The sequence below is a fragment of the Accipiter gentilis genome, chromosome 9 (genome assembly GCF_929443795.1).
Source record: "Accipiter gentilis chromosome 9, bAccGen1.1, whole genome shotgun sequence".
NCBI classification, from domain to species: Eukaryota; Metazoa; Chordata; class Aves; order Accipitriformes; family Accipitridae; genus Astur; species Astur gentilis.
Window position 1 is genome coordinate 14928622 of NC_064888.1, and position 15343 is coordinate 14943964.

General features: G+C 40.0%; 1 protein-coding gene across 6 annotated transcripts in view; it reads right to left on the reverse strand.

Annotated features, from left to right (window-relative positions):
• Positions 1 to 1431: 1431 nt before the first annotated feature.
• The window catches only part of CSGALNACT2 (chondroitin sulfate N-acetylgalactosaminyltransferase 2), a 36684-nt gene continuing 22772 nt past the window's right edge, over positions 1432 to 15343 (reverse strand). For 2 of the 6 annotated variants that reach the window (XM_049809850.1, XM_049809849.1), the window contains exons 3-8: positions 10217 to 10433; positions 9583 to 9684; positions 7751 to 7929; positions 6063 to 6157; positions 4532 to 4613; positions 1432 to 3390 (exon numbers count right to left, since the gene is read on the reverse strand). In XM_049809850.1, coding sequence (XP_049665807.1) covers positions 3098 to 3390; positions 4532 to 4613; positions 6063 to 6157; positions 7751 to 7929; positions 9583 to 9684; positions 10217 to 10433 — 968 coding nt within the window. In that variant the 3' untranslated portion in view covers positions 1432 to 3097. The other 4 variants (XR_007507222.1, XR_007507223.1, XM_049809851.1 and 1 more) reach the window with 4 other exon arrangements.

Here is a 15343-nt window from a genome sequence, read left to right on the forward strand (position 1 = left end):
ATACAATAATTCAGAGACAAATGAGGAGGTAAAATGGTAAGTCATTAGGGAACATGAACTGTACAGGATTAGTAATAATTCCCTGGAAATGCAAATTTTAAATCGTGAGTAACAGCTTTTAAGTAACTGATTTGATTTCCAATGTCAGAGTTGCTAATAAGCTACTCCACAACCTGTAAAGCAATATTAGAGCTGAGCATTTCCCTGCTGCAAATGTTCTACAGATTGATTGTTAGCAGTAAAACCATCTTCCCCGCAGATGCACGTGGTGAGGCATGTGTATTGAATCCAGTACCACGCAGCAGCAAAACGCATCCAAGGAGATTCCATGCTTAAAATTATCCTTGCTCTTGTTACTACCATTGAGCTGCGAGTACCTTGCATTGACTTAACACAGCACGCAGCCCATCTCTGGCTTTTGTAACGAATGCAATAGGTGATGGTTGCCTCTGCTCCTAATGAGCTGTCCAGCTGATGCGTGCCATAGCAACATGGTCTTACACGGGCAGTTAATGCAGCGAGCTGAACTAAAACATGAGAAAGACCAGGCCTGCAAGGGCCCTTGAAAGTTCAGGAGTCCTCAAATAATCAGTCATTTGGACTACTTGTGTCAATACCCAACCCTGACATTAACTACTTCTAAGAGTTCTGACTTCCTTTTAACTCCAATGCATTCACTTCCACATCTTGGGGATGCTTAAATGAAAAAAACATTTTCAAAAGTGGTTCCTGTTGACTGCATTCAGCACCAGACTTCTTTGATTGCCTTCTAGCATTGACACTGTAGACTCTTTTGGATCGCACAGATGTGGACAGGTGACACTGTTCTTCTTCCTCACCATTGCTGATAAGCACAAACCCCCAGTGGAAAATAACAGAAGGTAAGAGATCTGGCTATCAGCATCAGCAGCCTGCTATGTTCCTAAAACATGGAAACTAGGACAACCGGATCCTTCTGCGGTAGTGGCTGAGCCGCAGCAATGTGCAACACCTCTGCACTACCTCTGTATCCATCCCAGCATGTGCCAAGCAGTGGTGGCGTCAATGAGAGGCATTTTTCATGCTTATTGTGCAGCAGAGCCAGGACAGGAATAGCAGCTGAAGTTTTAAGGGCTGGAGTCTCAGCAGGTCACACTCACATCTTTACCCCAAATCATCATGCCTATGTACTTAATCTTTTCCTCACTGGTACCTCATTATTTTTGTCAGGAACCACCAACATATCTTGAAGTAAGATAACATCTGGTATAAGTTTAAGTTGTCTGGGGGACTAACTCCGCACTTTCGTATCTGGTCTGGGTAGATTTCACTTGAGATACAAAACTGAGCTGGTTGAACTTCTCGCTGCAAATACTATTACTTGGATCCGGTGTCACCTGCCTTGTAAAATATTATTGTTGAAACTTATTTCAAAGAAACAGCTTAAAACAATTTCTAAAATGCAGAAATTCCATTTATTATACGGAGAATATCAACTGCAAGAAGTCTTGCAATGCATTCTCTTCACTCTAAGTACAATACAGTACACTGTTCTCCACAATAAGTTACATAAAGGCAAATTTTATGTACATATAAAAAGGATCAGTGCCCAGAACTATTTGCACAGCGTATTTGCTATTCAGAAGCCAACCATTCAAATCTTTAGTTGCCTTCAGAATTCTTGAAGCAAACTGAATTCATGAACAGATCTTAATCACCCAGTTTGAGAAGGGTTTTTAACTAATTTCTAAATTCAGTGGAGACCATGCAAACGGTTTAACCACAGAATTAGCGTTCTCAGCATTCATTCTACAAACAAATGTATTAAAAATGAGGCATGCCATATGGTAGCATATAAGACATGGAGAAAAATGACCTGCCTGCATCTAAACTGTTTATGCATCCCAAAATACCCAAAAGGGAAGTAGCGAAGTAGTAGTGCCATTATACAAGGCACTAATGAGACCACAGCATAATTCTGCTTATGCATGCTCAAAAACAAACAAAAAACCCCCTAAAACCCCCTCAACTGAAAAAGTGAAGAATAAGGCTACTAGGATAACCAGTGGAATGGAGAGCATTGTATGAAGAAAGACTGTAATAGCACTTGCTTTTTCAGTCACCGGAAACATTATGAGTGTATGACTGCCTTCCAAAAACATGTCAGGAAAATACCAGAAAAATAAAGCAAAAGGACAATACAGGCATAATAGCAAACGGGCCTCTAATAAATTTATATGGGAATGGAAAGATGGTTCCTCAACTTAAAGGACAAGATGTACAGGCAAGGCCTTTGAATAAGGAGGAGTGGGGCCAAAAATCTTTAAACAAGTTTAATAGCATAGCTCAGTTTATAGAAGGGATTCTGTGATGTGGCATCTACTGTGGGAAAAGACCAGACCCAGAAATGCCCAGCTGGAATGTTCCCAACTTGCCTGATCCACCACTGAGATAAGAAGGTGGTGTCTCTTTTGCAGTGTGAAATTACATTATATGCTCTAAAATTCCACTTAAAAAGATTTTCATTCCTCTCCTTCACATGAATTATTCTATATTCAACCACATGAATGTCTGTTAATAGAGCAAATGTGGCCCTTGCTGTGAAATCAGCAGCCTGAACAGTTGGTGCACCAGCCAGGATGTTCTGTATAGCTTTCAGGGCGAGATTCTTTTCCACACCTTTCTCTTGTTTCTACAATGGAGTATATTTTAGTCCTTCTAAAGTCACAGCACAGTGAGCCACACAGACTGAAAATACTCATGACAACACAAAAGATTATTTAATTTAATTCTTAAAATAATGCAAATAAGAATTGAAATGTACCATATGGAAAATTGTGGGGTTGTACATTCCATTGATTTTTCCAGTCGATACTGAAGACGCTTTCCTTGAACTACACACGCTTTCCAATTTATTTGAGGTGCTTGAACTTGCAAGGTATTAGGTAACAGCATATCAGTCAAAGCATTACTTGGAAAACAAATAGAAGAACCAAAAACCCTCTAAACTCTTCTTCACTGAAAAAGAGAGGCACTGCATTTTTAAGCTGAATTAAGGCTGTAAAATGATGCTGGTTCATTGTGAATTTGAAGTCATCAAATATCACGGGGGTGTCATTTAACCCACTGCTTCGCTGTTAGTCCTGTAAGCCTGCTTACGGAGGTGAGTCTCAATCTCTTCCCTGAAGACCAGCATCCCAAGGTGCGAGTGAGAGGCCTCGTTCATGGCTTTGGATTGGATACACATGCGATACTGCTCTGGAGTGAGTTCGTCTGCACAATGTTTCTCGTGCCAGAGGTGAAAGAGACCAGGGACTGGTGTCCTGATCACAATAAGGTCACCATGCAAGTACTTTCTGTAGAGGTGAACATCCTCACCACCCCAGCCTTTCACTTCCAGGTCAAAACCCCCTATAAAAACAATATCAGATGATGTTATTTTGGCACACAGGCTAGATCTAAGGCAAAAAGAGCAACACTCCTTGTGTAACATATTACCAAATCTCTACAACATACCAGAAATTCTGGAGCAATTAACTTCCAAGTTCTCCATGCCAAAGCATGCCAAATTGAGGGAGAGGAGCTTCAAGCATACCACATCCTTTGCGGTGGAAACTACCCAGGACACAGATCACGCACTTGCTGGCTTCAGAAAGTCTCTTAGAACAGTGTCTCCAAATCGCATATGCATGACATCCCATGTGACAGCTGCAGAAAACTGTAGGCAAACCTCACTGGCTATACTTTTGGGTTATTTTTAGCAATCATAATGGATTTTAGCAGCTGGAAAATGAAGCAGTCATGCACCATGTGAAAAGCCCTCTCTAAAAATGCCAGCAATTACTCCCTAGGTCACAACTCAGAGAGCTGGATTAAGGAACCTGTTCTACCATTTTAAGTTCTCTTGCCTTTCCAGGACCATAGTGAAAATTGACCCAGACTCACGCACAATTTCAAAACTCTAGAATTATGAAGTCTTTATTTAGCATATACCATATACATGGCAATATGACTGCTATTAGAAATCAGCCTGCATTCAAGCCATTATACAGCACATATGGCTATATCACTACACCTTCTGGCAGACTATCTTCAAGATGGTCTTCCAAATTTAAGCACACCAAGCTGTTCTCAATTTTAACAGCATGCCACAAGGCGGTGCCAAAGCATACTTCTAAAGCCTCGAACAACTATATTCAACTATTCAAGGTTATTTAAAAGAAAGAATTTGAGAGCTTCTTGTCTATGTTAGTGGTTTACTTGAGGGATGTGTTTCTTAAACTTGATTAACTTGCTTCAGACAGTCATGAAGAAAAAAAAAAAGAGTGAAATGTTGCTGCTAAAAAATATTGTGACTCAACAAACTCTTCAGATGGGACATCAAAATCTAGAAAAACTTACTTATCTCATTGGTCAAACTTGACAAGCAAGTCTGACTGCTGGGCTTGGGAAAATAATAAAAGAAATAAATGCATTACCCTCCTGTTGTTAGATAAGAACAGAGAATTCAATTTTTAAACACGCAAATTTTTTTTTTACAGTTTCATCTTACCAACAGTTAGAAAGTCTGTCCGATATTGACAAGTCATCCCAAAGCCAAAATCCCGCCAGAAACCAGAATCCTTCTTGTGCACCTGCAATTTTAAAACAGTATCATTTTGAAATGCAAAATACATTGAAGGAGGTTACCTTGCACTTGGTTTTGTAGAAAGCTAAGCTCTTATCATTTGCTCAGTGCAAGATACAGCACATATACTTCTAATAGTTCTGTATCATGCACAGATGTGGGCTTCCTAAATACCTGCTGTTCACTTCACCCTTTGCCATCCGATTTCAAATACTTACTCTCATTGCAGTTTCCACATTTATCTTTCTGCCACACCACTTCTATTTTCTATTATCTGCAGAGACCAAGCAGTAAATTTTTGGTAGTCTATTGCCAAATCATCTGTTCCTGATACTCCAATTCGTACCCGGTTTCTAAGGCCACATTTGTCTCTTCTTGTTCTGGTATGGCAAGAAAAGTAAGGTTTGTGATTGAAGTCAGCAACTATAAAGTTGTTCAATTCAAAAAAGTAGCCAGCTGAGTTGTCAGGCAGGAGCTCACTCCTCTCTCAGCTATGACTACCTGAAGCCACATGCAAAAGCTTCCCTCCTACTTTCAGCAGGATCCCTGCAAACAGCGTAGGGAGTGAGGGTTATGTTTTTCTTTTGTTTTAGTAAGGCTGTGCTGCACTCTCTCCTCCAAACCAGTCTACTGAGAAGTCCCAGCTGCAAAACCCAGTTTCATTTATGCAGTTTCTTGAAAGAGAGTCAGGCTGGACATTGACTGTGGCCATTCCACCTTCAGGCAACAAAGGCCCAGAAATACAGTACTTCCTTCATTCTACTGAGCCCCAAATTATCTTTAAACCCATTCCCTTGAATGTTTGTGGGGTTTATTTGTTATTTTGACTACAAGCTTCCCTATAAGCAGTGTTTCTCATTCCAAAAGCAAGATGAAATTAGCAGTATAACAGTCAATGGTTCTGGCAGATGTTGGATGGCAAAGGTAAAGAAACAATCTGCACAGAGTACAGCTGTCCACAGCATGAAGCAAGCAACTGACTGAACATTTTAGTCCATCTCGAGTTACTTGGCACACTTCCTGCAACTTGGTAGTTAGCAAAGAGAGTCGACACTGAGGGAAGCTTATCAAGATCGTTCATAGTTTTTTTTTCCTTTCACCACTTCTTTGTTTGCTGGAATGTAAGATGAAAGTTGCTGCTGTGTTATGCCACTCTCCTTCTAAAATAATGGCTTTCCGAGCCAGAATTAAGCCATAGATCAGAACTACCAACTTCATTTGATTAATAGCACATTTTTTCTTTTTAAATCTAGGTAGAACTCCAAGTTTATCGAAGAACGAGTTTTGTACTGTTTGATAAGATTTTCTTCCAAGTGCTTTGCCCATAATGGAGAAAACTGTTTAGATATGCACTGCCAAAGGTCATAAGATATCCCAAAGAGACTATTAAGTTACACTTAATTTTGTTTTATACAAAGCACAACTAGTTCTATCCAGAATAAATCATGCTACTTACCAATTGTTGCTCCACAGGGGGTGGTATATCTTGGTTGGCATAGACAATAGCAGGATTATAAAGGCTGAATACCACAGGATAAAAAACCTTTTTCCCTGGAAGTCAAAACGTAATTGTTACTCACTGTGGGCATTAACTTTCTGAAGGCAAGAGGAAACCAGAAATACTCTCATTCGGTAAAATATTAGCTATTAGCCACCTAGTGAAAACAAATAAATAGAACGTCTAACTGCTAGGATTTCCCATCTAGGTAGCCTATAACATCTAGTGGGGCAGAGCCCACAGGATTAAAAAATATACGTACACGTATTTATATATACTCTATAGGTATACACAGGTATACATTTATATATAGTTATACATGCTTACATACATATAAAATATTATATATATTATATATCACAATATCACATTAGATGACAGTGAAAAATTCCTGCAATAATGGTATGCAGTAAAGCTAAAAAATAACCAAGTCTAAGTAACACCTTGCATAGCTTGAGTTTCATGAGCTTGTCTCTTTCCACAAGCATTTAAAAGAGTGTACATCCAGGATGTCCCCTGCAAGGGCATTAAGCATCACGAGTATCCTGATCATGCTGTGACACTGGTTCTACGCCTATTACAGAAGCCAAATAAATATTTTTCAAGGATCTCTTGCATTGCCAGTGCTGCAAAGGTATTGACAACAGCCCGCAAGAATACTCAGTACCCTGATTTGGGCATGAATTCTGAACACGTGAGAAGCATTTTCAGATCTCATTTGAAGCAAAGGTGACAAAGTGTCAGTATGAATTGTCAAGCAGTTTGCCAACTCCCTTGAGAAAGCTCACAAGATGCTCTTCTCCAAAGTTTTTCCAATTATTTATACAACTCGTGTCATGAAGTGCAGAGACAGACAGAAATGAAAGAAAAAGCAAGAAATAGAATCCAAGTATCTGGCTTATAGCAGATTTTTGTGCCTGTTTATTATGTGAAGAAAAAGTATCTATTAATTCCAAACTGACATTTGGAGAAAATGGTTTCTGGCTGCAACAAATCTGGAATAAGAGTAAGCATTAAAAAAAAAAAAAGAACCCAAACAAGTGTTTTACAGGAGAAGGTCTTAACTAGCACACCTGTTAACTCGAGAAAGCTTTATCCTTCTTGGCAGAAGGTTGTAGAACAAGCAAGCTTCATACAAACTTGAGAAAAATGGTCAGAAAATTTCAGAGCTTGGGATGTAAATGTGGAACATTAGCTCAGTCTCTGTAAGGGGCACATTGTGTAGCTCTACTGAAAACTATTCGTATGTGACATGTCATGGCCACACAAGTGTGAGAAGACATAAACCAAACTTGTTAGAGATTTCAGTATAACAAAAATCTTCTTCCACCGCAAGTGCTACATTGAGTTTTGCTATACAAATTTACATGTTAAAGCAATTAAACTGTCCAGCTTTCTTTCAGACAGCTAAATCTTATGAAAATGTGAAAATTGTAATTACTGTACAAAAAACCCCATGTCCTTAAAACAAGCTACACTAAGGCAAAAGTTATTGTCTTTTGTGCACAGAGAATTTTTCATTTTCCTAGGTGCATGGTATTGAATAAGCTCCACCATTCAAGTTAGTTTTCTCTATGTTCAACACAGGCCAGTTTAAGCCAAACAAGACAAGAAGACTCAGTTACAGCAACTGTAAAGGGACATACCAGGCTCAGCATTTAAGCGACAACTGTTGAGGAACTCGGCTGTGAAATAAACATCAACATCACAGAAGAACATCAGGACCTCGCCCTTTTCCCAGGCTCTGGCACCCATGTCAAGTCCCCGGCCTCGGTTAAATTCCTCATTCAGAGAGACAAGCGTGTAATTGTGGAAGTTAGTTTCTCTAGAAGAAAAACAGAACCAAACCCAAAATAAATCGGAGGGGGGGGGGGGGGTTGTGCAGCGAAAGGGACCATTTATACTTTTTCAGCAGTTTACAGTAATTTAACTCCGGAAATTTTTAAAAAAGTTATATCATCGGGATGAGATAAAAATATCCTGTTCCACTTAGTTGTCTATTTTAAGTGTCAGAGCTTAGACATTGTAAAAAGATGGACCTTAGTCTTACTTCATAACTTCACTTTGCATTTAATCATTTGGACAGATTTAAAAGGCCTTTTGGCAACTGACGTGAATTCAAGTGTTCTCTGAAATTACGCCATCTAAAGTTTGTCCCCATAAACTAAGAAGTCCTGACTAACAGAGCAGTATCGGTCTTCACTATGTCAGAGAGAAGCAGAAAGCCAGAGTCTTGACACTAGGAAACTCACGAGGCAAAAGGCCATCTGTCTGGTGATGCCACCGTAACCCAGTGAGTTTGCTTCTCCTCAGTATTTCATACCAGTAGCACACACACCTGTACTCATCGCAGAAGAGGGAAGGAGCAGCAAAGGGAGACTGGAAATACACCCGGGGAACATCTTCAAGCAAAGTTAAGTGTCTACTTTGGTGACACTTCAGAGGTCAATGCTTGCTGAGAACAGAGCGAAGATACTCAACAGTAGCACCGCTAAGAAGATAAAGAACCAGATAAATGCCCAGTGAGTTTGCAGCACTGAACCTGACTCAGTGCTGTGAGAAGAAGAGGACGTCTCACAGGGAGCACGGCAGGCAGCAGAGAGGCCTCAGAAACAGAGGCGTCCGGCACTCGGCAAGCTGGATGCCAGGGAGGCTCTGTGAGGGGAGGGCAGAAGCACTCCTCCCTTCCTAGAAGATGTCCGTGCACAGTGGGCCGACTCGCCGCCAGATATTAAGCCAGCGACACAACAGCCTGTGCCTAATATGTTTCACCGAGCAGAGAGAGCCCTGGCCTGCATTGTGAGATGGGGATGGATACCTGGGAGCCCAGCTCCCTTGGCTACAGGCTTACAGACGCTACTACCTGTCCCATCCCTCCAGCGGAACGAAAAGCAACATTTGGGAATTTTAAATCCATACTACTACTGTAACGGTATTTGCTGAGACAAACGGTGTCTAGAGTTGTTTTATAGCAGAAGGTAAGTATGGGCCCAATTACCTAGTACCTAGAGGACAGAGGGCAAAACTTAACTTCTCACACTCAGCAGCCCACCAGCCTACTTTGACTACGTTCCTCTTCCTTATCATTAAATAAAACTGATTCTCCAGTGGAATAACTATCAAAATGTGCATCCCAGTTCCAAAGAACTTTAATTCTGATCAATCGGTTAGCATGACTGAATATTCACTGCAAAACTCACCCCTGTTGTTTTTTGGACTGTCAGACAGAAACCTCAAAGCCACTGCTGTTAGTCTTTTTGGCCTATTAACTTGATTTTTAGTAGTCTTCAGGAGACTTTTGCAACTTAAGCTGTAAAATGCCAACCAAAAAATAGTGTACTGTAAATAAAGCTTACTTTTCCTATTAACCTGTAATGGACTATAAAATTATTCTTTTATTATTTCATCCTTTTTAAAAACCATTTTAAATGCCAATCAATATAGTTTGTATTGATTGACATTGGATCGACACACTTACCTAGCTACGGATTCTAGGATGCTTTTTACTTCTGATAGCCCATCTTGTCCAAAATACACCACCGTGAGGTGAACACGCTTATCTTGATGAATACACACATCCCTATAAGCACAAAGATAAGCTGATATTAACAATTACTTGCAACACAACAGAAGCTTCATGTAAAGCTATTGCATGTAAAAGTATTAGCAGATTTAATTATTCTGGTCAGACTTCAACTAGCTTCTAAAGAAAACACAGAAGATGTTTTCCCTCTCTTTCCCCATCTTTCCCATTTGAATCAGAAGGTTCCAATACTGTGTGTCTCATTCCAACACCTTGTTTTTTAAACAGGAGCTCAAAAACTGTTGTAAATACAGAAACGATGTTCAAGATCATCTGTGTCCAGGTTCACTGTGGTCCTGGCATTCAGTCTAAAAGGGGTTTTGGTGCAGTTTGAGAATCTCTTAAATACTTTTAGAAGGAATATTTTCTCCACACAATCGGTTCGATTACAAACATCCCAAGGCAGTTGCACGCAATGTTGGAATCATTAGTTCTGTCACCAATCCACCAGAACAGAAATTCATTTTGAAAATGAAACAAAATACTGAAAATCAGCAATAGAGCTCACCATACAATCTCACGCACCTACCTAAAGTTTTGCATAAATTGTGCAAATGCCTCAGTTCTTCCAGCAAGAGGGACAATAATGTTAATAATTGATCTAGAAATATCAACCGTTTCACTCTTCACTTTCATGAGGGGTCCAAAAGGTCGGAACAAGGTGACATGCCTGTATTCCATGCCATCCATCTTCTTATAAAACAGCTCATACTGTGTCCCCTTATCTCTTTCTGTACGATAGTAACCTGAAGAATAAGTAACACAAGTAATTTGTAAAGTCAAATATCCCAGCAATTGTATCTCAGAAACACTGTTTTTCCTGAGAACTATAAAAGAAGTGAAAATAAAGCGTTTGGGGTTTTCCTAAAAACAAACAAAAAAATCCACAAACCATCAATTATCACAATCACCCTCCTACCTTCTTAGACCAGATCTGAAAAACAATCTCAAACAACCTCCAGCTTCCCTTGCTTCTTAGATAGGTTTTATGGTCCTACATCAACTTCTCAGGAGGAATTAGAGTTGGGTCCTCCCAAGAAAAAGGGAATACAACTATTTGCTATGGAAAAGCATGGCTGAAATCTAATATTGCCTGTTCTTAAGCCTTCAGTAAGGATCTTCCCCTGAGCTAGTCCACAGTGAAAGCTGAGATCATCTGGCCAGCAATCAACACAACACAAGCTGTGGGCAGAACAAATGACACAATAACTCGCTTGACAAAGCCTGTAAAATCTGAAATGTGATATCTAAAAAAAATCCATGCAATAAATACTGGAATGCTTTAGACCTGTTTTCACTGCTGACCACTAGCAACAGTGCTTTCTATCCCATAAGCAAGGATAACGGCATTATACTGTAGCTGTGGTCCACTAAAATCGTAAGCAGAAGTTTTCTACATAGCTGTAGCACTTTGAGAAAACAATACCAGATCTCTGTAAACAGGATTATCTATTTAGAGACATTTTACTCCTAATAGGCAGGGAAATCTATCCCATTCAGAACAAATATTTAGGTTAGCTGATCGCTTTCGTTTAAGGACCATCAAGGAAGCAACTCAAGCCAACAGCCCCTCTAATGTCACACCACAAACGAAAAGACCAAGACTCATCTATGGCTTTGACTGAACTGAGCTCGGTGTTGGTAATCCCGTATCTATACTAATCCGAGAGTCTGAAATGATGACAGGAAAAATCCGCCAACAGAACTACCCTATGTTCATCCTATCTTGGCTCTCCTCTCTCCCCCACAAGGAAAAGGTATATTATAGAGAAGAAACATAAGCTACACTAGGAACCAAACAACTTTCAGTTGAGCTGGCCACATAGACCATTGAGAAAGTTATGAAAAGCTGCATACCCCCAAGCAAGATGAACACACCTGCCTTTATGCCATGCAACCGGTGTATTTCCATTCACTTGGCAGGCCTGAACTGCCTCCCCTGCAAGCTAGCCCCCAGAGCAGCTGAAATCCTCTCCCAGCCTCCCACCCAGACAGAAGGTGGCAGGGCACAGGGTAGATGAACTGTTCTGGTGACACAAAGTGTTGTCTCTTGCGCTCAGTATCAATACTGTCCTTGTTGTTGTCTTTTTTGCAACTGAAATCAAGAGGGGTCAAGGTGTCTGAAGGGAGCAGCCCTCAAACTTTGAGGAGCTTGGTTTTGTCTATCTCGGGAACTAGAAAGAAGTGATCTTACAGCTTTGCTTCTCTCCCTATCCCCAGGCCAATATTCTTCCACGTTCCCCTCCTGCCATTACCTTCTCATTGAATACGAGAAGCAAAGGAACATGTACACCACCTTGCCCCAACTTTTTTCCTCCATACCCCACGCTCTCTCACAGAGTCCTTTCCCTAAACCTGCCTAACTCCCTCCATGATCCTCTGTTCCAGCCTCCCCCCAAACCAAATCCAGTTCCATTCACTGATGTTCCCTCTTTCTGCCTCTGGCCTGTGTCCACCCAACAGCCGCTCTTTCACAGCAAGCTCCCTATTCCCCTCCAGTGTTCAGCTCTGTAATGCGCTCTTTCTTGTGGGCGAGCACGTGCACCGGCAGACGCAATGGGAAACATGGATGACCACCCCACAGGGTCTGTGGGAGACAGGGTGTAGCAAAACAAGCTGGTGCCATCACACTAGAATTTAATGGTGACTGAATCTAACTTTTCAACTTAAATGCTTTTTACCCTTTGAACAAAGTTTAGCAATACTCTCCTTTTAGACGGAGAAATCCGCATTTATTTCTTTGTGAACACAGAGCTGCATAAAATATGCACCACATTTTAATGCTCTGGAAAAGCATGACAGTTTCAAGTCAGTATTAATTACAAGTACCAAAAAGGGTGTTTCAAACTATGAAAGTCCACAGTGCTGACTGTTAGAAGCAGAAAAAGGTCTTTTATCCCTCTAAATCCTTTTCCACTCTAACACTTTGTGCTGCCTAGTCCAGCACTGTAGCTTGAAAGCAGCTTCTTGGTTATTGCAGCAGCTGATGCACCATGGTGCTTGCACACCATGCTGTCATGCAGTACGCAGCAAATACTTTGCACCCATACTCCTGCATAAATTAACATTTGGTATTGTATATTACATTCCTTTCTCTAGTATCCAATAGCTGTTTACAGATGACAATACCATTTACAACGCAAGTGAAGTTTTTAAAAAGCAGGTCAGTTGCCAATAGCTTATCTTTAATCAAAGGATATGCTTAGATGTCCATCTACAACTGAAGGCTGTAGGACAGAATAAAAATTTGTAGATTAAAGTAACTTTAAAAAAATGCTGCTGTAACTTCATAAATATGTTAATATGCAAGTCTAAATTTGAGTAGTGCCTTGCCAACATTCAGTTGTTGGAATGTAAGAGTCTAAACTTTTGAATCTCAACATCCTACCAGTGACACACTTTTAAAATAGAAAGTAAATGCTCCTCGAGTTATTCTCCTTGCTATGAGCTAACCTCCACAGATAATCTACTAATTTGAATACTTTTATGGGATTAAGGCTTGTATACACAGAAGCCAGAGTTGAGAACAGCCAGAAAAAGAACCTACATCTGTTTTACTTCTTAAGTGTATTCAGGTTTTTAACACTTGGGACTGACTCACATAATAAAGCCTGCTATCTCACCTTCCAACTAGCACACGCTGGCTGCCATCCAAAACAGAGCTCTATAAGCAAAGAGGTAAAAAGCAGCAGAAATAATTTAACAGCTGTTATTCCTGGTCCATGAAGCTTTACTGCCTTTGCAGAAGTTCTGTTTCTCACCAAACAAATTAAGTCTAGGAACACTGGGGATCAATTACTATCAAAGCCAAAACGCTGTTCTTCTATTGCCTCAAATACTATTACTTATTTTACAACCATCAAGAAAGCTACCAAGAAATGGTTTGGTCTATGGAATTTAAGACACATCCTATTTTTTTGTGTGCATTAAAATTCTGCATTGAAGTTCCCAGAACACTGGCCAGTTTCTGGTCTTATGCAGGACATACTAAAGGGGGTGTTTGCATGACAAACAGTCCACAGCATTTTATGGATGGCAAGGACTCTGGAAAAGTTTTGCCTTTGAGCTTGCAGCATTGAGATAAACAATTGTTACACCCCAAGTGGTGAGTCTTCCCTTGAGATTCAGACCTAAAGACAGTTTCTGGCCTTTGCCCAGTTCCAACTAGAAACACAGAAGAAATGGACCCAAACAGCAGCACTCAAATTCTGACAGACATTCAATAACAAGACCTTTATCAGAGATCAGCTGATTGGTAATTAATTTCTGAAAAAATGCTAATACCTCTATTTTCCAAAGGTTATGTATATCCAATGGAGGAGCTTTTAATCTCTTGGTAAAATAAACCCATTGCACTGATAATTGTAACCCAAATAAACCAGTTACACTGATAGTGAAGTACAGATGTCCATGAAGGCTCCCTGATGAGTTCTGCATCGCTATTCAAGGCCTAATGTCACAGGCTTCTGAAGAAAGGGCATGGAGAGAGGTAATACTATTAGGCTCTTCCCATCTTACTTATCCTCTGTTTCTCAGTATTATCAAACACTGATGTCAAAGAGATCTATTTTTAATCCAGGACTATCTTAGAATGCACAATTCAGCAACTACGTTCATTGCTTGGAGTCCTGGACCACTTAAATTTGTGAAAATATGTAATATTGCAACTTCTATCCTCTCTAGGGATACTCTCCATCCAAGGGGAATAGCATACTCCTGTTTCTCATATGCTTACATCTAATGGAAATATTAAGAAAAAAAGCCAACTTCAAAGAGTTTCTCAAACAGCAACTACACAACACTTTTTTTAGGGTCAGATTTTTGTTCTGTTAATACTAGAATTCTGGAAGCTTCATTCTGGGTTGCAGCAAAGCAAAAAAGGTATACAATACAGCAAACAGAGCCCTGCAGAGCTGAGAAACTTTCTGGTTTTCTCTTCATCAGCAGAGCAAGTCAACTGAGCCTTGTGAAAAGTAATTTGGAGCTTTCAGAGAGTATCTTTGTAGTTGCAATGCATACTTGCAAATCTTTTTTTTTTTTTTTTACTTGGTGTTATTGCTCAAACCCTGCCAATAGCCATGATGTGGCTGTGACAGCTCTGCCTAATCACAACTCCAAAACAGATTTGGATCATTACTTTGTCTCACAACACTAAAACAATAACATCAGTTTGGATAACACTTGAACAGGTTGCTCCCTATTGTGGATACAGCTTCCTTGCACCACTGGGAGAAGCCAGAATATCTTCATGTACAGATCACAGAGGCTGAGCATGCAGCAAAGGAGCTGCAGGAACAGTTAAATCGAGGGCACAGAGCAAAAAAAAAGAGCAGCAACAAGACAGTTAGCATCTACCAGCACATATTTTGAAGTTTTTTGGCCTATGCAGTGCTAGAGTAATGAAAATCAGTAGATTCAGACTACCATGTATTATTGAGTAATTAGGTGTATTTTTTCAGAAAAGTTTATTTAGGAAATTTCTATTTATAAAATAGACAAATTTAAATAGGCAGAAGGCAGATTAATTTTAAATTCATGTTGTTAGTCTTTGTTGTCACAAGTGAGTCCAATATAGGTAAACCCTAAAATACAGTAAGAAAAAAATTCTTGACACTTTTACAAATCAAGAAAGTGATGTTTGACTGGGCATCAGAGG